General features: G+C 37.3%; 1 protein-coding gene across 4 annotated transcripts in view; it reads right to left on the minus strand.

Annotated features, from left to right (window-relative positions):
- Positions 1-26,510, minus strand: part of MYO5A (myosin VA) — a 195,125-nt gene that overhangs the window by 16,001 nt on the left and 152,614 nt on the right. Inside the window, exons 26-33 of one of the 4 annotated variants that reach the window (XM_012763447.2) lie at positions 21,558-21,701; positions 21,311-21,364; positions 19,315-19,542; positions 15,480-15,580; positions 12,115-12,195; positions 9,766-9,964; positions 7,338-7,412; positions 5,792-5,885 (exon numbers count right to left, since the gene is read on the minus strand). In XM_012763447.2, coding sequence (XP_012618901.1) covers positions 5,792-5,885; positions 7,338-7,412; positions 9,766-9,964; positions 12,115-12,195; positions 15,480-15,580; positions 19,315-19,542; positions 21,311-21,364; positions 21,558-21,701 — 976 coding nt within the window. The remainder of the gene's footprint in view (positions 1-5,791; positions 5,886-7,337; positions 7,413-9,765; positions 9,965-12,114; positions 12,196-15,479; positions 15,581-19,314; positions 19,543-21,310; positions 21,365-21,557; positions 21,702-26,510) is intronic. The other 3 variants (XM_076004378.1, XM_012763451.2, XM_012763453.2) reach the window with 3 other exon arrangements.

The raw sequence follows: 26,510 nt of genomic DNA on the forward strand, positions 1-26,510 counted from the left end.
TGAATGAACTCTGTAACAACAGAAACTTGCCATATTTGCCACTTAATTGTCCCCTCTTAAAATAATTTTTGTGCTAAAATTGAGTGGCTAGATGGCAAAATTATATGGTAATATTATTCTGACAGCCACTAGAGCCTCACTACAATTAACATCAAATAAATTTATGTGATTCAAAACCTTTTAATTTTTTTTGTAATAAGATTTACTTTCTAATGATATTAAATATTCCAAAAGTAAGTGTTTTAACATATTTGTTAACAAATTGACACCAATCAGAAATGGTTAAATATATTTAGACTTTAAATCACAGGAAGAAAAAACATTAGTCTACAAAGGGGCATCAAGAATATAACAGATTCTTTCCCCTTTAGCTCTATGAACCTAGCCATTTAAAGCAAAAGAACATTTACTTTAAATGTATCATTATAATCCGTTCAAACCACATCAAGACATCTGGTAGAACAGTGTTTCTTCATACCAACTGATGTGAAAATATATGATTTTTCACAAAGGTTTCATAAGGGAAAGATCTAACTTTCTCCTGCCACCCCTCATTCTCAGAGAAATCATGAGCAGATAAAACACCTTTATTTAATAATTCCCTGAATGTTATTACTTTTTGTTTCTTTTTAATAGAATGCTAAAAATTCTACCATGAAGTTGTGACCCTTAAAATTCAACCACCACTGTTTAACAACACTTTCAGATGTTAAAATGGTCCCTATTGTCAATTTCAGCAGCTAGAGGAAAATTATGCTAATGATAAAAAAAAAAAGTCTCCAATTTCATCTCAAAATTAAGAACTGAATGGGAAACACAAGGAAAGGAAAGGGATCATATGAGTTATTATGGGTGACTCTGGAAATACACGCCAGGAAGCAGGTTTCTTATCTTTTTATCCTTAGGAAGGCGGAGCAGTTAAGATATCTATTTAAGTGCAGATTAAGTTTGAATTCCAAGACTATTATCAAACCAAATGCAGATTAGATGCAAAAACATTAGAAAGTTTAAAGGTGCCGACTCCAAGAGGTAACAGTAGTGCTTCTAGTGTCACTCTGGGCAATTTCCTGGGTTAGTTCTGAGAAGCCAGTTCCACAGGAAGAGGTTATCAAAGAGAACATCAATACCTGCCAGTGCTCTTGCTTATGTGGCACGGAACCTGGGGACACACCGTCCACCTCATGCTGCGGCGTCACACACTGGGACTGAAAATTTAGTTTAGGTAAAGTCACCACCATCCAGCAACACTCTGATGTCTAAAGAGTGGTCAGATTGCAATTGGACAGATACCATAATCTAGTGTTTCATATGCATGACTGTAGTCTGAAAGCCACAGGACTAGTTGTAAAATGTATTCTCTACAAGAGAAGAGGATACTCAAACTATTTTAGTTTTATATAAATTATTTCTAGAGTCAGCTACATATAGTGGCCTCTACAGCTTGTGAACCTGCTGCTGTGTATAAAAAAACAAAATAATAAATTCCTGTCATCTATGTAACTAGTAACTTTAGCCACAGAGATAATTCCAAAAGGGTAGATTGGGAGGAAGCAAGGTCAAGATATTGGGTTTATCAATAAATGCATACATTTGGACTTTATGTAACCCAAAGAGGATGTTTTAAACCTACTGATTTGATCAAACCTAAGATGCCATTGATTATGAAAGATATCATTTTATATAACACTAAAAAAGAAAAAAACATTGCCAATTAAACTATAACCCATCAATAATTATAAGACACACCCCAGTTTCAGAGCTGTTAGAATGTGAAACATTATGCATCTCTAAGCACATCTCTAGGCTGTGTAGGTGCATAATGTTTCACAGAATTTATAAAATATGATGAGTATTTTTACTTAGTTTATGTTTTAAAAGAAGGCTGCTCTCTCCTTTTGCAAAACCTCTAACCAGGATATTTTTGGTTCTTTATAAAAATGTCAGACAAAATCTGCCATACTCTCATTAAAAGTTTTTCTTTCTGCCTTTGAATTCTCCCTAGGGAATTAGTCTTTACAAAGGCTCACATATGAAATATAGATGTCAGCTCAACATAACCTTAATCTATTTAGCAATATTATCTACTAATTAAAATAACATGTCAACCTTTATGTAGCATCAGGAAAATACAGTGCTGCAAGAGATAAGCCAGGTCACCACCCCAGTTTTCCAACACTCAAGAGACTTGGCAGTTACTATAGATGAATGTTTGTGTTCCTTCCAAAATTCATGTTGAAACTTAATCCCCAAGGCAACAGCATTAAGAAGAGGGGCCTTTAGGTGATTAGGTCCTGAGGGCTCTGTTCTCATGAATGGAGTAAGATCTTACAAATGGGATTCCAGGGGACTAGTTAGGCCTTTTGCCCTTCTGCCTTCTGCCTTGTGAGGACACAGCCTCTGTCCCCTCCAGAGGATGTAACAACAATGCGCGCCACTGCGGAGACAGAGACTGCACCCTCCGAATGTGCTGGTGCCTTGATCTTTGCCATCCATCCTTTAGAACTGTGAGAAATAAATTTCCGTTCTCTACAAATTGCTCAGACTCAGGTATTTTGTTTAGCAGCATAAACAGCCTGAGACAGTGGTCATTTAGTCCAGTACTCTAATAGAGACACCCTTCTAGAAAGACCTGAAGCAAGAATCTATTTTCATTTTCTAGATTCCTTTTTTTTTTTTTTTTTTTTTTGAGACAGAATCTTACTCTGTTGGACAGGCTAGAGTGCCATGGCATCAGCCTAGCTCACAGCAACCTCAAACTCCTGGGCTCAAGCAATCCTCCTGCCTCGGTCTCCTCAGTAGCTGGGACTACAGGCATGCACCACAATGCCTGACTACTTTTTTCCCCCTATTTTTAGTAGAGACAGGGTCTCTTCAAATTCTTGAGCTCAAGCAATCCTCTTGCCTCGGCCTCCCAGAGTGCTAGGATTACAGGTGTGAGCCACCATGCCCAGCCAATTTTCTAGATTCTTTATAAACTTGAGGGGAAAAGATTCCTGAACCTTTAATCCTGGAAAAGGAAAGGAAATTAGAAGGTTTTTAAAAAATTTACTTTTCCTCACTTTGGCAACAGGAAGATCTTGATCTCAGGTTTAATTGAGACATAAATTCATATTAAGTAGAGAAATTCTGTGAGAAAATATGACACAAAGGAGAGAAATCAGTGGCCCTCAGAAGGCTTGGGTTCTAATCCTGCCATCTAACTTGCTGAGATGTTGGGTAAATCACTTATAATTTTCAAGCCTTAGTTTTTCCTCTTATGAAATAATTAACTGATTTCTGGAATCCCTTCAGTTCTAAATTTCTTGATTCTATAAAAATTGAGATGGAATACTCACTCCTGGAACAAAATGTAACATGAAGCAGATCAAATTTTGAAACACTCTCCATTTAGCTATATAATTTCTACTAAAAATGATATATGTTGGCATTTTTTTAAAAAAAGTCTTTGTTTGCTTCTAAAACAGTCTTCTTAATTAAATGTAGTCCACAGGAAGAGGCAAGAGTCGTGCTATTTTAAACCAAAAGGATTTAAGCGTGTTGAAATATATTTAAAGAAAAATATAAGAAAACTTTTAGTTATCATAAAGTGCTTTGTTGTACAAAGTTGCTAGTATTTTCTGTATAACAGAGAGATATACAGGGATGAAAAGAAAAGTGTTAAAAGAACTTGTCACCTTTATGCCCTAATTTAGGAGAAACAACTTACTGCACTCAGCAAGACACATAAATCTGTTTCATTTTATCCTCTACATATTTATCAATTAACTCAAAATATAACTCTTCTTAAGAACTAGAACATTTTTTTTGTTTAATCAGTAAATTGTTATTCTCAAATGCTATTTACAGCTATATAGCTATCAGGATAGTTTAAGTCATGAAGTTGATTTCTGATTGATAATGGCTTAAAATCAGTAAAATCTTAAAATATTCTAACCTATTTCTTCAATTAAAAATATACATATCAAAGAAAGCTGATTTAAAAATGTAAAATAATGCATGTCTTTTTTATTTATTAAAATTTACTAAAGTATGGCAAAGGAACCATTAGGAATTTAACAAACAATCTCACAAGTTAAATCAGTTAAAATCAGTTTCTTTCAAGAAAATACTCTGCTATCTGATTATCATGATATGATCAGTGCAGAGTTAGGTACAGAAAGTTCTCTGAATAAAGATTTTTAAGTTATACCAATAGACATTATAGCCCATGTGGGAGTGTGTGATTTGGAGATTCAGAAGTTTTAATGTAATATATAATCATGTAATGCTAAAAGATTATATATAAAATATAACTATGAAGTAATCTTTCTGATTTCTGAACAAATATTTCAGTATTTTTATATCTAAGGGAGTAATATCCTGTTGACAGTAAAAATCCATGTTGCCATGTTCTAAATACTTCTGAAACTTATTTATTCACTCAACAAACATGGAATGATCATGATAGGTCAGACACTATACCAGGTGCTGTGAAAACAAGAGGAAATGAGAGGTGGTTCCTATGCTTAGGAAGCTCACAGTCTATTATGGAAGACAGTAATTCAAACAGAAAAATTGCTAAAAATATGACACAGTGAAAACCACAAAAGATTGGAGCCAAGTTGTGGAGCACAGAGGGCAAAGCCATATGGTCTGTCTGCGTGATCAGGCAAAGCTGCTCTTGAGCATGTAACATATGACTCTGGTCTCATAGGATGAGCAGAACTTGCCCAGGAGGAGCAGGAAGATCAAACAGAAGGAATAGTTATGGCAAGGCCTGGCATGTTGAGGGAATGAAAACCACATTTAGAGTCAATCGTGACAGAGCCCTTTGAACATCCCCAGTGATGGGAAATCTTTACCCTTTGAGCCAAGCAAGAATTATGCAAAGTGACACTGAGACAATAGGCAGTCAGGCTGAGCAGTATCATTTTTAGGCAAAATGATAACAGTTCACAGAGGTTTGAAAGCAATTCCATAGAGTGTCTCTACAATCTCTTGAGCAGGGAGAGTCGTTGGGATGAGCATAGAATTTGGCTTTAGTCCAAATTCTTATGTAAGAATTCAAGACCAGATTCATTTGTATGTAATAACTGATATTTGATCATTTCTCAAGGAGTTTTCCTATCATATGGAAATGAGACTTTTGAAAAAAATTTATTTCTTTATTATCGTAATTCATATTTTTCTTACTTCTTTTTTTTCTCTGTTAGACTGTGAGTTCTTTGAGGACACAGACTCTGTTTTACTCATCTTAGCATCCCTAATACTAAAAATAACAGCAATACTAATAACTAAGTTGTATGTAGTGTTTACTATGTATCAGGAACTATTCTATTACACACATTAACTCATTTGATCCTTATAAACCAAGTCAGGTAGATACCATTATTATTCCCATTTAACAGGAAAAACTAAGGCATAGAGAGTTTCAGTAATTTGTTTGCCTAATATCATATGATTAATAAGTAGGAGACCTAGGATTTGAACCCAAGAAGCATGACACCAGAATCCATGCTCTTAACATCTATGATATACTGCCTAGCACAGTGCCTGGCATATATTAATAGAGAATATTCACTATATGCTTGCTGAATAAATTCTCTCCCTTTGTATTATTATTATTATTATTACCACAAAAAGAACATTTTTCCTCATCTAGAGAAATGGAAATTTCCACTCCACAGAGGTCAAGTTTGCTGAAAGTCATTTTTGTTATTATCCCTAATATTTGCATATAAACCTCTATTAGGCCACTTATATAGCAAGACAAAACCAAGATTCAGTAACTCATAAAAACATGTTTATATACCTTCTAGTTCACCAATTTTTTTGGCAAATACTTTCAGTTGTTTTTTCAGTTTCCGGACAGTCTTATCTTGTTTTTCAAGTTGTTCCATTAGATCCTGAAGATCAAAATGAGAAATAACAGAAAGATTAAAATAGGCCTTCTAAAATGCACTCAGGGAAAGCAGACACAAACTCGCAGAAACAACATTGTTAGTTTTACATAAAGCTCCAGAAAAGCTCGCTGGTGGAGCCACCACTGGGCTAAAACTGGCAGGCATGGGAAAGGCAGCTACAATAAAAGCCAAATGTTAAAATATAAAATGCAGTAAAATCCTTTACAGCGTGATGGATAGGCAGGCTCACTGTGGAGTCTTTTCTAGTAGACTCCATGTAGGAAAAACAACTGCATGCTTGTTAAATGTCTTGTTATTCCGGTGGAATAAATTTTGATGAATACACAAAAAGTTCTGCAGGGAGATTTAAGAATGGTTGAACTTTGGTAAGGACTGACATTCCATGTGCGTGAAGCAGTGTGTCTCTTTGAGACCCACCCTTCTGGAGATGCTAAAATTAGCCCTGAAACTCAAGAAACGTTTAGAAGTTTTGGGAATTAAAAGGTAAGCTGAAAAAATAATCTTAGAGAAAAGGAGAAAGAGTGGTCTGTTGACCTAGGTAGGACCAAAGTGGTAGGTGGCATAAGACACCTACAAAATCTTGCAGGTGATATAATTTTGCTTATGTAGAAGAAAGGAAGCTGGGCAAGGTGGCTCACACCTGTAATCCCAGCTACTTTGGAGGATCACTTGAGCCCAGGAGTTCAAGGATAGAGTGGGCTAGGATTGTACCACTGCACTCCTGGGCGACAGCAGACTAAGACCTCGTCCCTAAAAGAAAAAGAAAAAGAAAAAAAAAAAGGAGGAAAAAGAAAGGAAAGGAAAATAAGGGGGGTAATTATGAATGTTTCATATAACAAGAGAAAACAAAAGCAGTACAATTAAGGGGGAGGGCATAAAAAAGTCTGAGATTGTTGGCTCTCTAGCTAATAAAGAATTCTCTCAAATGACAAGCATAGTTAAAAACTGAATAATTAAGAAGAAAGTGGACAACAGAAGGCTCAGAAAGAGCTTAGAAGGAAAATGAGTCAGTGAAGTGTGTGGTTGTTATTCAGGTTATGGAAAAGAAAAACATTACAAATACAAATATTTATTCATTCTCCAGTTTAGGCTAGAGTGGATTTAGATACTAGGCCAATGACTCAAAGGGAAAAGTTGCTAACATTTCAAAGTGTTAAGTTATGCTTCTTGGATTTTACTTGATCTTTCAAGCCACAATTTGCTTCCATCACACTGTAAGCCTAGTGTTAATGACAAATCAAACGTGACAATGGACGCAGCAGGACACTGATAGAGGTGACACCACTGGCTAAAACACAGCTGTGGGGAGAAATAAGTTTTGTGAAAGTTTTTGGAGAGACTTCCTGGGAAGGAGCAGGCAGCAGTGTGCTCTTCAGTTACAGAGGGCTAAAAGTAGCAAGGAAGACAAAGGAAAAGCACTATGGTTTTACATACAATCATCCGTTTGTAAAGTGAAATCCGATAGGACTGATACTTCTTAGGGTCATCTGCATATAATTCCTCAAAATACTGAAAAAACAGGCACAATAGATATTTGTTTTTCTCTGTGTCTTTGAAGGCAATGCTACCTCTCAGCAAAATCAATTTTAAAATATTTTACCACACAAACAGTGAAAGTGAATAAACTCAAAAGCTCTGATTTGTCACCTGCCATTACCCTTTTACCTTTCTAGTATAGATGATTCTAATTACATATATACAGACATTTCTTTCGTGATTAAAGGAAACAGGCTGTGGCCAAGATGCCATCAGTTAGCAGGTAAACACATTGCCCAGATAAGGCTCTCACTTCACTCAAGCCTCCTTCCTGCCTTTTACTCCTAGCCTCCCCCGTACATGATGCTCACCAATTGCTGCACCTTTTTTTGCTGCCAGCAGCAGCAGAAGAGTAGGGAAGGCAAATAAAGTGAAAGTGAGGATAATGGCAATGTTAGCACTCTTGTATGAAGTTGGAGAGGCTGGTGAGAAGCTGTGTGCCTTTCTTCCCTAAAAGGCAGCATGGGGGAGGCCTGTGAAACTTGTTCACTAGAGGAGGGAGAAAAATCATTTTTGTGTTTGTGTTGAGGGGTAGGTGGGTGGGAGGATGTTATGCGAGGTGAAGTTTCTAAGAACACTAAGTTCAGGTCCACTGCTGCTTTAATATTTCTGCTCCAGTGTTTCCTAAAGAAATGCACAGTTAAGACTGAGAAACAATGACTTTGAAAAAGTACATCATTTCCTATACTTAAGTTTGTACCCATCCTCCTGAATTAGTAGTCAACGTAATGGCAGGAGAAGCTGCTGATCTACAAAGTGTTTTCCCAAAACTCAATTTCATTAACTAGACTCTACCAGCTTAGAACGTGGGGGCTTAGCCTATTTTTGTATTAGCTATGAAGAATTGCCAAGAAAATTAATATGGAAAACAAAGTTGCAAGGCAAATGCTTGACTAATTTAGTGAAAAAACTCTGGAAATCTGCCACCCAGAAGCATCTTTATTTCACGGTTTCACCTTGTATTTTAAGGCAATCATTATAAGCACAGAATTTATATGCCGATCAATCATTATTATTATTCAGTACATTTATTGATACTTAGTCATCAAAGCGCTGTTAGTTTAATTTAAGCAACAATAGACTTGAGAGTTATAAAATGAAATTTCAAATTTATTTTATGATTCAGAAGATTTTCCCAGCAAATTAGTGAGATTTCAGTCACTTTGGAGAGAATCTGAACACTGTCATCACCCTCCTTCCCCCATTCCCATGATGGAGCTCCATGCAGAGCAGCAGACGGGGAAATGAATACCTTTCGGTTTTGTTTCTAATTCATGTAAAAGATGGTTCAATAAATGACACTAGAAAACTATTTTTAATATAATGGAAGAATGATTCAAATTGTTAAATTTCAGGGAAAATGCTATTTTATTATAGGTCATTAAAAACCTTAATTTAAAAAATTAAAAAAAAAAGACACAAATCACCACCAGTCCTAAACAATTTTTCTCAAAATCAAGCAGGTACTACAATATAGATTTTATACAAAAATCTGGAATGATAACTTTTCAATGACTTTTAATATAATAAATATTTGTCAAACTTAAATAGATGTTAAAAACTGTAAATCTGTAATAAAAATTATTATGTGACTGGGAAAGAAATATTTTAGAAAATATTTTTGGTAAAAAAATAAAAGAAATAAGGAAAAAGGAAAAGAAAAAACTTGAACTCCATGCCAGGGCTCAGAATCTGGCAAGGCAAAAAAAAAAAAAAAAAGGCTCCTCATTTATTGTACAAGATCTGTTTGAAAGAATAGAAAATGTGATCATCTGACTCCTAACTCCCCATCCCCCTGACCTGGGAGGTCCATCTAGCATCACTCAAAATCCCTAGCTTAGTCCTGCCAACCACCTTCCCTGACCTAGACTGTCTTAACCCCCACTTGCCTGCTAGAGATGGAGGCTAAGAGGACTCAGCGGCTTCTTGGTAAACAAAGCCTGTCCCCAGTCTCTGTTGTGACAATAATATAACATAAGCTTCTAGAATGGCAGAGACTGCAGCTGCAGCAGAGGAAGGAGACCACCTGAGCCTCCGGGCTATCACAGCCCAGCGTGCAGTCCGTGGCTATCTTCCGGACCCTCCACGGCAGACGCTCAAGAGCCTTCTGTGAGAAACACAACCTGTGCACATGCTTTTTTCATGTCTACCAATACATTCATATCTTCCTTACCCTGTCTCTGCTAGAGTAAGAGGGGAACAAGTGTAGGGCAGTACGTTTTTCCCAGCAAAGAAAAGCTGTATTTGATCAAAAAGAAACTGGGACATCAGGCAGCGCTAGGCGTTGCTTGCTAAGGAGTGTGTGGGCCGTTGCACGTCTCCTTACCAAGTTTTCGTTGGTCAGGCGGGTGATCTCATGCTGCAGGCTGGCCTCGATGCGAGCCTCCGGGGGCAGCTGCAGGTTCTGGGCCAGCAGCTGCTGCTGCCGGTTGTTCTCCTCCTTCAGGCTCTGGATCTCCCCACGGAGGGCCTCGGCCTCGTTCTCGTGGCTCCTCTTCTGCGACTGCAGCTGGGATTCCAGGAGCCTGTGGAGAAGCCACACAAGTAGGAAGGGGAGATCACACTCCCAGACCCTGCCTAATAGGTACAAGGCTTTGTGCTTGCTTGTAAGAGTGAGAAAAGCAGGCACTCTTTAGAATCCGTGTGTCTTCTGACTGGATAGAAGTCAAGAAACTCAAACAAGGGCCAGAAATGGAAACGAATGCTGTCACATTTGTGTCTTTCTAAATTATATAAAGATCTCAGAGGCCCTAAGAAACAGGAGAGTTTTGGCTCTTTTGAAAAGTTCATAGTAAATGATGACTAAAATAAAAAAAAAATTAAAAGACACAGCCTTAATTTGACTTGCATTTACAAACTAGCATTTAACTTGGCAAAGACAGTTACACCTTTGCCACATAAAATGACTGCACTATAAAGGGCAAGATTACAAACTCTCAATCTAATTAAATGTGCCTTTAAGAATTACAGAGTTAGGGGGCTGGGTACGGTGGCTCACACCTGTTATCCTAGCTCTCTGGGAGGCCGAGGCAGGAGGATCACTCAAGGTCAGGAGTTCGAAACCAGCCTGAGCAAGAGTGAGACCCGTCTTTACTAAAAAGAGAAAGAAATTAATTGGCCAACTAAAAATATATAGAAAAAATTAGCCGGGTATGGTGGTGCGTGCCTCTAGTCCCAGCTACTCGGGAGACTGGGGCAGAAAGGTCGCTTGAGCCTAGGAGTTTTAGGTTGCTATGAGCTAGACTGATGCCACAGCACTCTAGCCTGGGCAACAAAGTGAGACTCTATCTCAAAAAAAAAATAATTACAGAGTTATTATTACTAATTCCAGGGAGAGGGTGGGACCAGAGACTCATTTTTATATTTCACTTATATCTCTAAAGGACAGAGAGGTGAGGTCATGACTCTGAAATATACCCCAAATCTGAATTACCCAAATCTATACAGATAGTTATGAAATTTCATACATATATTTTAAATTTGTCATCTCTCTCCATAAACTTACATATCAATTACAAAATCCTAACAAGACATGGTTTTAGAACATAAATGTCAATAGGAGCAACAAAGTAGTTATTGCTTCTGCAAGCAAACGCACAGCAGCTGTACCCACAGAGCAGACCAGGGCGTTGGCAGTGAGCACACAGAGTCAGCAGCCTCCCTTTACCATGCGCCCCTGCTTCTACATTCACTCCTTTTCCAAACACAAAACAAAGTGACGGTTAAGAACTAACTAACATGAGGGAGAAAAGACATTCTTTTATTCTAATCCCATTGGTTGCCAACTGCTGGATGAAACTTTGCCATTGCAAGCAAAGTGTTAACAGCAGACTAAAAACATTTTAGTGATTACAAAATTTCAAAAGGATTTGAACTGATAACACTCCAAAGTTAATGACAATGGTTTATGGTTAGAACAAAACAGGATAAGCAGAAGCCCCTTGAACAAACATATTAAGTATTTTTAAAATTTAATCATTAAAATGGAATTTTTATGAGATTTTTAAAAAACAAATATCGCTAGAGCAGATGAGTATCTATAAGCATGGTGTTGCTGTTTCAATTTTATTTTCTTTCCCCTAAACATATTTAAAGTGTTGAGTTTGGGTAATTATTCTGAGCTGTAGCAATGCAGGAAATCATCCTGATTTTCTGTTTCACAAATTTGAATTTCATAATAACCACATAGAGTGCCAAATCATGCATTTAATATTGCTTTTAGACAGCATGATAATAATATAGTCACACTGAATGTAGTCAAATTGCCATGTATATCATATGTTGATCTTTATTCCAAACAACAAGTTGCTAAGAAATACATTTTAATCTTTTCCTCAATAGTTTGTGCTCTAGTTAAATGATTTTGTTTTTCTTTCAACTCCTAGAGAGAGATATTCACAAATTTTAGTATCTGAAGGGAACTCTAGATAGCACCACTCACTTATGGAAAGCAACTCTTATATTTACCATCGATCAATTTTAGCTGTAACAGTATCTCTTAGTGGAGAAAGTTTTTTAAGAAGGTGTTTGGCTGAATGTTCTAAGTTTTACTGAAACTAATTTACCCATAAAGACAATTAATGCACAAGAAATACAGGAATTAAAGTCAGGAGGCCACTGTTAGTAAGGAAAGCAACAAATTAACAACATTCCATTTTGAGGAGATAAATATAACCTGTTGGCTTGTTTTAACCCTTCATAAACCAGCCACAGCTCTCCATCCTCATTCAGCTCATGGCAATCCATGGCAGGTGATCTTCCATGCAAAGGAGTAACAATGTAAAACACAAAGGGACACAGGTGGCAATGAGGTGATGATGGTCAAGAGCAGCACAGAGTATTGCAATATTTTATAAGGAAGGACTTTTTATTGATTACAGGCGACTTTGCAACATTACCACAAATATATTTTTTGGTTAATTAAGAAAAAATGTGTAACATAACATCACATGTAAATGAGTAGAAATTAAAAGCAAAATAATCAAGGATCTAGAGCTACTTTTCCTACAAAATAAGAAATGACTGAAGGTGAGAAAGAGGTTCCATTTTAAACATTTTATTCACCTAGCAGAGTGCCCTATCACATATTGTATTAGAGGCTAACCATGACACACAGACAGAATGAAAACCTCAGCTACTGTCTTCGTGTGGCAATCTTTACAATCTCTTTTAAAATGAAGTTTTAAGTCTTCTGGGTAGAAATTTGTTTTAGCTTAATAAAATCTGATTTCCCAGCTAAAAATTTGTTTTAAAAATTCTTATAGGAATAGCATAAATAAGAACATGTTTAAAGTTCTCAGCTTTTATGACATAAATTTTAAAAGATGTTTTGTGTGCAAAATTAATTTTAAGACTTATTAAAACTGCTTTTAGAGATCCATATTTTATTAAAATATGCATAATTAATAATTATAATAAAGTTCATAATAGTTTTTTCTACTTATGGTATAAAAATAATATTTTTTGAGTGTTTGCTAAGCGTCACATGCTGTTCTACATCCCTTCACATGTACTACCGTGTTTCCCCAAAAATAAGACCTATCCATAAAATAAGCCCTAGCAGGATTTCTAAGCATTTGTGCAATATAAGCCCTACCCCGAAAATACGACCTAGTGATGGGCGTGGCTACGCAGTGTATCTGCACAACCCATGCATTTCATTGAGGAGCAGTAAAGAGATGAGCAGCCCTTCTCATCTGCCCCATCATGACAGCTACTATCCCAGAGGTGACCGGAAAGGTGCGGGCAGCCCCATCAACAAGGTCGGCTCCCCCTGTCAGGTCCCGGCCATCCTGTGCATGTTGCAAGCTGAGGCTTTGAGGGAAAAATAACACATCCCCTAAAAATAAGCCCTAGAGTGTCTTCTTGAGGAAAAATAAATATAAGACCCTGTCTTATTTGGGGGGAAACATGGTATTTCATTTAGTTCTTCCAGTACCCTAAGGTGAATCAATTGCCATATTGCAGAGGAAGACACAGAGGTTTAGAAGATACCTGTAGAGGTTACACAGCTGAGAAGTAGTGGAGCCCAGGGTGATGTGACTCCAGAGTCCAGGTTCTTACTCCTGCTATATTGTTGTTGTTATTTACGCAATACAAATTCGAGAGAATTCTCTTCTGTTTTCCATCTAGGGAGTTTATCTCTCCCTAGAGTGTTCATCTATTTGCACAGTTTCAATTGTATTATTATTCTCTAATGACTTCAAAATTTACATCTCAGCCTACATATCTCTCCTGGCTACAGATCTATATATTCAACTGCCTAATGGACTTCTTTCCTTGGTTTTCTCCTTGGCTCCTTAAAGTTGACATGGGTAACTCTACTGATCATCTTCCCCACACCCTAGTCAAGTGTCCCTAGTAGACACCTCAGAGTCACCCTTTAGGATTTCCTACCCCTCACTCACACATCCAATAAACCACAAGGCTTGCTGACCTCTAATGTATATTTCAAAGTGTCCTATTTCTCTCAATCCTAACCACCACCAACCAAGCCCAAGTCACCATAATCAGTTGCTGGATTATGGTAATAGCCTCTCATTTGGTCTTTATACTTTCAATCTTGGTCCACTGCAATCTATTCTCTAACACAACAGCCAGAGCTAGGTTTCTAAAATTCAAATTTCATCACATCATTCTCCTACCTAAAACCTTTCAACGGATTCCATTATCTTTGGAATAAAGCCCAAACCCTCTTAGCTGGCTCCCTAGCAGCCGATTAGGGTCTGCATTTATCTTGCTTACTGCTGTATTCCCAGTGTGTGGCACAGGGCCTGGCATCAAGTAGGCATGTGACACATATCTGGTGATTGAACAGCTGAGTGGATGAATGAACACTACAATATAGTTCTTTCTATACTAGCACATTCTTAGACATAACAATGTGTTTATGATTCACATCATTAATTAAAATTTAAGTTTAAGCAGATATAAGCATTCTCCAATCTTGTCTACAAAGAAGATAAGAAGTACAGCTATCCCTCAGTATCTACTGGGGGGGTTGGTTCCAGGACCTCCCTCAGATACCAAAATCCAAGGATTCTCAAGTGCCTGATATAAACAGTAGTAGTATTTGCATATAACCTACATACATCCTCTTGTACCCTTCAAATCATCTCTAGATTACTCACAATACCTAATACAATGTAAATGCTATGTAAATATTTGTTATACTGTATTATTTAAGGAATAATGATAAGAAAAAAGTCTGTACATGTTCAATACAGACACAATTTTAAAAAAATATTTTCAATTCTCAGTTGGTTGAATCCACAAATGGGGACCATAAGGATATGGAGGGCCAATTGTACCTTACTTTTTGCATAGCAATATTCTTTAGTTTGTATTTATGTATACCAACCCTGATACTAGATATCAAGAAACTAGACAGAACACTGATAATACATATCTTCTGAATTATCTTTCTCTGTGATCATCACTGCCTATGTTCTTTCAAAATGGTCTAGCATATAGTCTTTTAAGTTCAGAGCTCAACAACACTAAGCCTCTGTTGGTGGGGAGAGTGGCAGTAGGCTGAGGGGGATTCCAGGTATGAGCCTTCATTCTCCCATCCTGGAAGTCATGGTACACTTTTAGAGTTACATGGCCAACGCTGATGTGATTCCAGATAACTCATCACTTCTCTTCACACTAAGTTTCAATTCTTGAAAGCTACAGTTGCCCCTACAAACCTTCACAAATAATTACCCTGAATAACACATGAGCGTGACTACCCAAATTAGTCCAAACTGTGTAACAGGTTTTCTCCTTAAGGCAGCCCCTCAAGGCTAAGACCATAAACATAGAAAAATATCTTCCTTCGATGTAAGAACATTTTCCATGACACCTTTCATCAATAATAATACCTTATATTAAAGTGATATTTTAGCTGGGAATACATTGGAAACCTTGGATTGCCTCTGAAGGACAGCTGATGTCTAATAAGGCAATGCATAAACACTGTGACTGTACAAGAGGCTGGCCTGAAGGCTAAAGATCAATATAATTAAAACAAAATAAATAAAAGAATGATCAACTTACCTATTTGTTTCCTTCAAACCAATGTATGCTTGTGCTATTTCACCTTTATCTTTCATTTTTTGTACATCTTCCAAAAGTATTGTGGAATCTGTCATTGTATTCTGAAGGGGGAAATGATACATTTCCACATTACGATTCAACTCAAAAGCTTTGGACCACATATAATATATTTCTTTCCTACAATTAGAGGGGAGTTATGTGCTTCATTACATCTGTGCCCCACCAGAGCATCAGTCCCTGGCTCTTGTAACTACAGAGGAGAGTTTGGCCCAGGCAGTTCAGAGAGAAAGATAGCTTGAGTTTCTCTTCTGAGAATCCCTAACATTCTACTACAAAGGTGTTGACATTCTAGAGTACCACTGCCCTGTAAACAAAATCACTGATGGGCAACGTACGTTTTATATTATGTGAAAAAAATATATATGTACTTATATTAAGTATATAATATATAATATAGTATACATAGCACTAGAAAAGTAACCAGGCAACTATTTAATGGAACATATAAGGCTATTTTTCTACCACTTCTAGACCAGTTAGAATGAAATAAAAGCCCCTATAAAGCACTGAAAGTTTGACATAAAGCTTATTTTCCATTAAAAACTCAGTACAAACAAGGTGGTGTTCAGATGATAAATACTTCAGCAAAATTAAAAATTTTCTTCTAACATCTTTAGATATATGTAAATAGGAAGGATTTAGTTCCTTTTTAAATATCTACCATCTGCTGTTATTCAAATCTCTTTTTCCTCTGGTATAATATAGAATGGCACATAAGCTTTTGAAATAAACATCTGGCAGGTCAGAATTACTAATGATTTTACATAAAAATAAATTTTTTTGCCAACATTTTTATTTTTTTAAAAATTTTGTCTTTTTGGTATAATCTTCCTGGTAACCAATGTAATTTCAAAATCTACTCAGCTATTATCTATCTCTCTAGAACAGGGTAAGAGATAAGAATCACTGCTCTATAGCTCCTGAAGAATAATGTACTTTAAAACCCAATAGCCTATTCTATTTGTCTAAATAGTATAAGTCTGATCCTTCAGTCAACATTTACTCTTAAGTCAGGTCTCACAATGAAGTGAATGTAATTGAATACACTTCAAATATTATGATCTTAGAGACCAGTTCCAAAGTAGCTTTAATGCCAACATTAAAGTTCTAAAAGAGTTATACCATGTAGGAAGATCCCAGTAAGATCTGTCACTCAATAGCTGAAACAAGATGTGGTAGAGAAATGTGACTTTGCAACCTCATTAGGAGCCACTTTTCATCCTAGCTATATGGACTCTACATTCAGAGATTAAAGTGGAAACAAAGAATGGTGTGCTCAGCTCCTCAGGCTCCCCCTCCCCCTTAGCCAACAAATCCACAGCTGGCTAGAAATGAGAGTTCAGGAGAGCCTGTACTTCTGAGTGTTCTCCAAGTAAAGGGCTTCCCTCTCCAGCTCGTGGATACCCTCCCATGACCACTGCAGTGAGTCACAGAGCTGACTATGAATTAGAAGTCATGGAGTGCCCTTTATAATCTAAACATGAACCTGCTACAACCATTGTTACACTACTGACTTCCCAAATAGGAAGGAATCAAATAGGAAATTAATTTGTAAATATAAAAACAGACGTGGTGGTCGGAAAGCGTCAATTGCAAATATGGCAAGATACTTGTAAACTAAAATTAGGATTAAATGTAAGTATTTACTAAAAATTGAAAAAAACCTTGTAATTACCTTGTCATCCTGAAAATCACAAGTCAGCAAGCACAAAAAATAGAGAAAACAATAAACCCTTAGTTCCATAAATAAATTCCATCAATGAGTCCCCATGATAACAGATAAAAGCTAACTTTAAAATAGCCATGAGTTGCTTCTCCTAAACCTAACTCTAAATAAATTAACATACCTGGAACTGGCATAAAGTGGCTGTTAACATACATTTATGGGATGGCAACTCTAATTTCCAGGCAAGTGCTTGAAATTCTTTTTGAGTTGTTTTGTTTTTTTTTTTTTGGTTGTAAAATATTTTTGAGCATGTGAGAGAATGACCCTCCTGTTAGTGTATGTGGAAAAAAGTCATATTCTAGGTTTGTGAGACTTAAAATACCGTCCCACTACAAGCTCATTTGTCCAAGGGAAATCTCCCAGGATACTCTGGAGGTGGAGCCAATAAATTAGACCTGGCTGGGCTGGATCATCCCCTAGCTCAAAGAGTGTTGCTCACCACTGCCCAGCAAAGGAGCTGTGAAATGATATGTCTCTGACTTGAAACTGAGCAGAAAAACAGCCCAGGGGTGTCTGGAAGATCTTAATTAGTGTCATGGGCATTTTTCCAAGGAGAGAACATGACTGCTGCCTCAGATTAGGCTGGAATCTGAGCAAGCATGGATCTCAGTTGGACAGGGCCAGCCCATTAGAGGCAGGAAAGCAGTTGTCACATGGGTATGTGAGCTGGGTGAGAGTATATGATACCACGACTATGTGCTGTATTAGCTAGATTGTTTCTATGTCCCTTGACTCATTTTTCTTTTCTTTTCCATTAATTTTCACTTAAGTTTCTTGTGAGAATACTACATTGTACCCCATAAACATATACCATTATTATTTGTCAATTAAAACTAAAAAAAAAGAGTACCAGTTTATCACCAGGTAACCAGAGAAAGGAATCTTGATTTTGGACTGCTCAAGCTAGCATGCAGAGCCTTGTTGCCAGAGGCCCAGCCATAGTGGTACCCATGGGGACCAACTGAGACAGCCCCAGGGGAAGGTGAGACCTACACAGCCAAGCCAAAGCGGAGAGTCCTCTTCTCATTTCAGACTTCAGGGGTTTGCGATTTGCTTCAAAATAAGGAAGCCCATTTCTTTACATTACTGCACTTGTTACTGATATTTTTTTCCTCCAAAAATTATTTAGTCAGTATCTTGTTTTTAGAATTTGATATTTTTTGAATTGGTATTGATCTCTGGTGTGAGTTGCCTTTATCAAATCCAAATGTATGTGCCAGGCACAGCATCTAAACCACATACAGAGAATTTTCTAAGAGAAGTGCTCTCAGATTTTTCAGGCATCCAGCTCATTATATATCATAGATATTTTTTATATGACATGTCACTTGATTGCCTCACTTCTTGGTGACACTCTGTTGTCATGGGCAGAGGCACAAGGCAGATTTTCATTATGATCACTCAGAATCTCTGATGGCAAATGACAAAAAGGCCCATTTTTCATCAACATATGCCAGCATTAGGTCTCAAATTACCTCAAAGCAGGAAGGACTTCAAAGGGCCATCAATATCCTCAGTGTGGGGGTTCTTTCTGTTGAATTCCTGAACACAGCCCCTCCTATTAAACACAACTGCTTGAAGCTAGCAGAAAGTATCTCTATGTAACTGTCACTCACTGATCTCATGTCTAACCTCTGCAATATGTTACCTTTCCAATTAAACGAGCTATTTTCAACAAATAATTTTAAGGTTGTATTTAATGTCTCCCCACAACGAGACAATTTATAGATTTCTGTATTTAACAGAACTGTATTTCAGATCAAAATTTCTTGTGGCCAGATCACTACAAAAAGATTAACTGTAAAACTCATAAGTAAGACAGGAAACGTTGATGATCTTTTGGATTTCACTCACTTTTTGCTCACTCCAATTGGCATTTGCAACAGTTTTAAAACAACACTGGGATTTTTTTTTTAAATGATGAATCTTCAATTAGACTAAAAATTCACGTCAGTGTTTTGCTTCATTATTAATGAAAGAGAAGGAAAGGATAAGAAGAAATGGAGGTCAGTCTCCAAACACCTACTTTAGCCATGAGCTCATGCTTACCTTGGGTTGGATGGCCTCTTTCTGGCTCACCAGCTGAGACCTCAAGATGAGGACTTCCTCTTTGCGGACATCGAGTTCCTCACTCACGGAAGTCAGCTGCTCCATGAGGACACGGTAGGCAGGGGCACCTGGAGCAGTCACCTCTGGGGCACTTTTCTCACTAAGGGACTTGCGTAACTCATTTAGTTCATTTTTCAGTTTTTTGTTTTCTGATTCTAGTTCTTGACGCTGTATGAAGAGACACAGAAAAGAACATTGCTGTCATCCCCAACTTTGCAATGACATGCTCAACTTCCCTCAAGCTGGTAGAAGAATTCTGCTGGAAAAGTTTGTCAGAGCTACTCTAGTGAATGTCTTCCTAGTTCTACTGGAAGCTCTGCTCTGCTAATTAAGGAAGTCTTACATCAAGTGGAATTGGGCAAGGTCAATGGTAGTTTGCATCATCAACACAAATTCCAGACTTGAATTTATTCTGGCCTGCCCAGGGTGTGTTCACAGGACTGGAGAGATTGCTGAGTCCCAAGGGGTGAGTTTAGCCAGTCCTAAGGAACCCAGGTTTGTTTGCAGGAAAATATAAGATCAAATTTGAGGATCCAGCTGGTCAGGGTATTTCCAATGAATGATTCAGATGAGTGGATCCCTGAAATCTTTAGTAGTGTCCTCTTATTTCCTTTGTAAAGCAGAATGCAAAGACCACTGGAATTTTAGGCCTTTAACTGCTAATTTTGAAAAAATTTATCACATCATTTAAACTGATAAAATTCCTTTTGTGTTTCAATGACAACAAATAATGTATTTTTCAAACTTCTTTCCTGTGTGACATGCTTGTGAAGTTGCAAGCAGAGCCTTGGGAGATGGGAAAGGATGAAGGCCTTTTCTTTCATCCATCCATACAAATACATCCTTTACCATCTGCATACTTTCACATACTACTAGCTACCCTGTGCCACCAGTTAGCACCACCCTCTCCACAAACAATGGCAATAGGAACCCAGAATAGAGAGGCACTGACACTGAAACACAGTGTCACCAGATACCGGTTGGGAAACACTGAAGTGGACAGGCATTTAACAACGCCACAGTGCGTTATTTTGCACAGGACACAAGGGCTGATAATAGTGGAAGTGAGACATTTGTCTATAAAGGCTGAATATTTTATGGTTTATTCCCAGAAAAGAAATCTTAGTTTGTAGCATCATATCAGTCCTTTCAATGTATTATATTAAAACTATTTAAAGTCCGTATTTTTTCTAGTTTAATATGTAACCTTTCTTTCATGAATTAACCTATTCTTCTCTGAAAATGAATGTTCTTTGCCTTTCTCAGTCTCCCACCATTTCCATAACAGAAAACACGTCTTTACCTTGATGTGTAAGTTTCCTGAACTTGCATGTGCATCACAATCACCTGGCGGTCTTGAAAAACACAGATTATTGGGCCCCACCCTCAGAGATTTTGATTCAATTGGTCTAGTGGTGTAGAGCCCATAAATCTGCATTTTGAACAAGTTACTGGGTGATATTAATCCTGCTGGTTCAGGGACCATATTTTGAGAACCACTCATCTAATACTTTGTGACTCTGGGCTTCATTCACAGTAAAGAAAATGTTTTTATTTGTCCATTTTTGTGTGAGGCGGAACATGTGGAGAGCAGATTCCTGTCCCCATCTTTGGTGTGCCCCGTCACACCCAATCGGATAGCGGCAGATGCAGCATTTGGATGCAGGCAGCCCAACGCTAGAGTCCATGTCCTTAACTACCAGAATCTCCAATGGCAGCTTCTCCTATTCCTGTTTAAACTGAAGTCTAGCACACATGAAAAAGAATTTACAAAAGGAAACAACACAAAGCTAGAAGTAATGCCTGAAAACGGCTTAAGCTAGGACCTCTGGTGCAACCTCCAACCCTTAAGGATGTTCTCTGAGAGAAAGAGGCTCTGAGAGGGCCTCTTGCCAAAATAAAATATTCAGAGTCTTGGCCAGAAACTTCCCATTACCTTAAGTGACTCATATTCCAGTTCTGCACCTCTAATTTGTGGTCTTTCTTCTTCCTAGGGAAAATATAAAGTAAAACCTTTATTTTTTAAATGTCACATTTTTGCTTGTTCTATAGAAAACAGTGAAGAGTTTAGCCCTAAGTGCTTTAACCAAACGCTGCTTGGTTAGGTTGGGCTGAGTTCCCATTAAAGAAGAGACTGCAGAAATGATATAAAGTCCTTTCTCGGCTGGGCCAGCACTGCGCACCTTTGCCTTGCTGCGGAGCACCTGCTCTTCCTTGCGGTCCAGCTCATCCTGCATCACCTGCTTCTCCTGCTCCAGCTCTGTGACCCGCTTCTGGAGCTTGAGGAACAATGACATGTCCAGGGGCACCTTCCGCTCACTTGGCTCCTAAATTCCAAAAAATCCCAAGGTAGTCAGGACAAACCAGAAGACATACAGGCCAATGAGAAAATTAATTGCTCAATAGAAAAACAGGCAAACTTACAGAAGAAGAAATATAAACATCCAAAGAATATACAAAAAAAAATGCTCAAACTAGCTAACAGAGAAATGCAAATTAAACAGTGAGGTACTACTTCTCCCCTATCAGATTGGCAAAGACTGAAATGATTAATAATGCCCTGGGTGTCTCATATGAAATTGATGGAAGTATAAGTAAGCCTGTTAAAAGGGTAATTGAGCTGTATTTATTAAAATTTAAATGTGTATATCCCTTAACCTATCAAATCTATGTTTCAAATTAGTCCTACAGAAATAATTTCACGAGTATACAAAAATCAATGGAAAAAGATGTTCAATGCAAGAGTTTTTTGTAAAAACTGGCAAGAACTTGAATGTCAGTCAATAGGCCAGTTGCTTAAATAAATTATGGCATAGCCAAACTATGAAATATTTTTTAGCTATTAAAAAGAACAAAGTAGAGCTATGTGAGAAGATAAATATGCCCTAGATAAAGTATTAAGTGAACACACAAACTATAGGACAAAATATATATTATGACCTCATTTTTGTTAATAAAACACAAATATGTGTGACTTTTAAAGGTACACCTAGCATGTGCATACAAAAACCTAGAAGGCCACAGTGGTTAGGAGGATAGGAAGTACTGTGGAAAAGTTTCATTTTCAACTTTGCACATTTGTATATTAGAATAGTTTACAATAAGCATGCACATTTGCAGTCAGGAAAAAATGATTTTTGAAAAGGTGAAGTGCCAGCATAAATATATTGAGATCAGATAGAGAAAACTAAAACTGAAAACCAAAACATATACAATCAGCCCTCTGTATCTGTGGGTTCTGTATCTGCAGGTTCCACATCCTTGTTTTCAACCAACCGGATGAAAATATTTTGGGGAAAAAGCCCCAAATAATAAAAAATAATAGTATGACAATAAAAAATAATAGAAATAAAAACAATATAGTATAACAACTATTCACACAGCATTTACATTGTATTGGGTATTATTTAAGTTATCTAGAGATGATTTAAAGTGCATGGGAGGATGAACATAGGCTATATGCAAATACTAGGCCATTTTATATAAGGAATTTGATAGGCATTCAAATATTTAAAGGAAAAAAAAAATAAAGGGACTTGAGTATCCTTGGGTTTTGGTATCCCCTACAAATACTGAGGTACGACTGTATATCCCTTAACAAAATGAAGGATAACCTAGTGTCATTTTAAAAGTGTGTCAATTGGTTCCAAAACAGAATCACAGTGAGAACTTCTAAGGTAAATAAAGATATACTAATTAAAGCTTAAAAAATGGAAAGAACTAGCCATCATTATGGAAGTTCTGAGAGTGTTTTATCTTGTTTACTTTGGGTTTTAACTTTTAATAAGATAAGACAAATAATCAGATCATTAGATTTTAATGTAGAGAATAAAGAGTCTTTTTTGGTTGGGGGCAGGTAGTGAGGAGATAGAGAACAGTAATAATAACTTATTTAACAAAATGGTCAGAAAGTATAATTCTTAAAGATTAGCAAATCTTTTATCTTTTCAATTGTCCATTTTGTGAAAAGAATGTTTATTTTTGCTTTTCTGATATGAAAGCAAAACAAGATTTTGTAGAAAATGTAGGAAATAAGAAAAGTATAAAGAAACAAAACAGGTATAATCCCATATCCAGAGAAAAACCACTATTTTTGCCTAGTCTTTTAGTTGTACATCTATAGATTTAAAGAATTAGAATTATATTTTTATTATAATTTTGTATTGTCTTTTAAAGGTAGCACTGTATTACAATTATTTTCCAAATTTACAGTATGATAGGTTGTATCATTATTTGCTTAGCTTATTACCTTTTGAGTGGCCACTGAGGTTGTTTCCAATTTTTTGCTATTGGAACATTAATGTTTTTAATGTGTTAAATTGGGCCAATTTATACTTCTATCAGCAACTACCATCTGGCCTAGAAGAGCAGTAACTGTTATAATATTTTTAAAAAATTAGCTCAGTTAATAGACCCAAAATGGCATTTCACTGTATTTTAATTTGCATTTCTTTGACTTTTGATGAAATTAAATAGGTTTTTTTTGAGACAGGGTCTCCCTGTGTTGCCTGGGCTAGAGTGCAGTGGCATCATGATAGCTCACTGCAACCTCAAACTCCTGGGCTCAAACCCTCCTCCTGCCTTAGCTGCCTGAGTAGCTGGGACTACAGGCGTGCGCCACCACACCTGACTAATTTTTCTATTTTTTGTAGAGATGAGGTTTCACTCTTGCTCAGGCTGGTATCAAACTCCTGGCCTCAAGTGATCCCCTCGCCCTGACCTCCCAAAGTGCTAGGATTACAGGCATGAGCCACTGTGAGCTAGGCTGATGCCACAGCACTCTAGCCAGGGCAACAGAGTGAGACTTTGTCTCAAAAAAAAAAATTAGTTGATTGCTAGATAAGAGCAAAATTCTATGAATAAGAATATTAAAATAGAGGATAGAACACAAAAGATAAATCTGACAAATGCAAAGTAACTTGAGGCATAAAGATTTGTAATTATTTAAGAGTGCTCTGGATGGTACCCATTCCTATCCCTAATGACCCATCTAATTAAAGAGATGCCATTTGTCCTTGCCATACCAAGTGAGCAAGAAGGAAGACTGGGCCATCTGGCTCAGAAAAGTTTCTGGGTTTTGTTTTGCTTTCCTTTCTTAGTAAAGACTTTGTCACCTGGGGCTTTTTTAAGAGAGTGGAACTTTGAAACTGACCTAAAAAATAACACCAATCTGTTGTCTGAAAAAAAAAAATCAAGAAGATAACAGAATTTATTCACAAAATTACCACTACAGGTGTGGCAGTCATTCTGGAGTTATTCCTAACAACAGATGAGAAAGTTATGGTGACCTTTCCCTTGGGTTTGGCAGGTATGAGGATGCTTGAGAGCAGAAGCAGAACTGGGATAATCAGTCCATGGCTACCAGAAGAAGTGCACCACCAAGGAGAGAGGAGCAATGGCTCCAGAACAATGTAAACCAGCCCATGAAGATTTTGGAAGTGTGGGAGGGCTGCAAAACAAGTGGAGCTGGCAGGCAAATTCTCCAGAGAGCAACAGCAATAACCATCATGACTCATGAACAAATCATCACAGGTTTTAATTCCTTTGTTGCATAAAATTTGCTGTTATTAGATGATGAGATTGGAATTCTGTTCCCCAAAGCCTGACAGACACCACCCTATTTTAATTAAAAAAAAAAAAAAAACTTAAACAAGAGTGGGCCTATTATTTTCCTGGCACCAGATTCTAAAAGAGTTACTTTGTACATATAAGAGATGAAAGTTTTCCTTATGTCTTTAACCCTTTGCACTCGGATGTCGAGTGTGGATAATGTTGACTGGATAATGAGAAAAAAGCAAGCGAGTACAAAGGGTTAAGGAGGCTATTTGTAAACCTGGCCATTACAGAGGTAGCTTCAGAAAGAAATCCAAACCTGGAAGTCATAATTAGAAGTAGAAATTAGTAGAAATTAAGTAATTAGAAGTAGAAATTCATAGCCAGTCACAGTCTTCGGCTGATATCTCTCTCCTACCCAACCTCCCTTCTGATAATAAATCTTTTTCTATTACCAATTATATAGATTTCCACCTCTGCCTTTCTGATCCTGGCCACGTACAGTCAGAATTGCAGGGTGATCACTAAAAGCCTATTTATTAAAGCAAAAACATTTATTTATTAACTATTTATTATGTACCAGAAACTGTTCAAGTGTTTTACGTGAATGAACTCATTTAATACTCAAAACATTGCTGAAAGGTAAGACAGCAGTAACATCCCGACTTCACGAATGAGGAAACAGAGGCAAAGAGAGAATGAGGCTAAGGTTATGGATTCAGTCTCAAGGAGAAGAGTTACTGCAGTCTGTCCCATTGTAAAAATAGCCCTCCTAACCAAAGCCAGTCACATTTCAGATGCATGCCCTTACTCACAAGGGGCTGTTCTCAAGCATGACTTGCTCAGTGAAATGCCTTCCCCTTTACTGAGAAAAGACTTCTGGTGTGTGACCTACTGCTAGTGGTTCAGTACACATGAAGGACAGTAAACAATACTCCAAAATCTTTCTGTGATTTGTAGAGCACAATTCATACTTCATTGTTCAGAAGAAGTGAAAATTGTACTAAATCCCACACTAGACTCTCTCTCTCTCTTTTTTTTTTTTTGAGACAGAGTCTCGCTTTGTTGCCCAGGCTAGAGTGAATGCTGTGGCATCAGCCTAGCTCACAGCAACCTCAAACTCCTGGGCTCAAGCAATCCTCCTGCCTCAGCCTCCCAAGTAGCTGGGACTATAGGCATGCGCCACCATGCCCAGCTAATTTTTTTTATATATATTAGTTGGCCAATTACTTTCTTTCTATTTATAGTAGAGACAAGATCTCGCTCTTGCTCAGGCTGGTTTCGAACTCCTGACCTGAGCAATCCGCCCGCCTCAGCCTCCCAGAGAGCTAGGATTACAGGCGTGACCCACTGCGCCTAGCCTAGACTCTCTCTTAATGTGAAAAAATTTCAGCAGAAAACAGGTGAGAATTAGAAACAAAAAGTTTACCTGTCCAGATCTGTAAGAATCTGGAGAAAACTTTAAAACAGTAGAGTGAAAAGAGTAGAGATCCTGACAAGCACCATTACTTGTAAAAATTAGGTAAAGTATCATAAATAAGAGTTTTTGAGTTTAAAAATGTGATGTCTTCAAACAAAACTAT

This window comes from Microcebus murinus, chromosome 6 (genome assembly GCF_040939455.1).
Source record: "Microcebus murinus isolate Inina chromosome 6, M.murinus_Inina_mat1.0, whole genome shotgun sequence".
Taxonomy (NCBI): Eukaryota; Metazoa; Chordata; class Mammalia; order Primates; family Cheirogaleidae; genus Microcebus; species Microcebus murinus.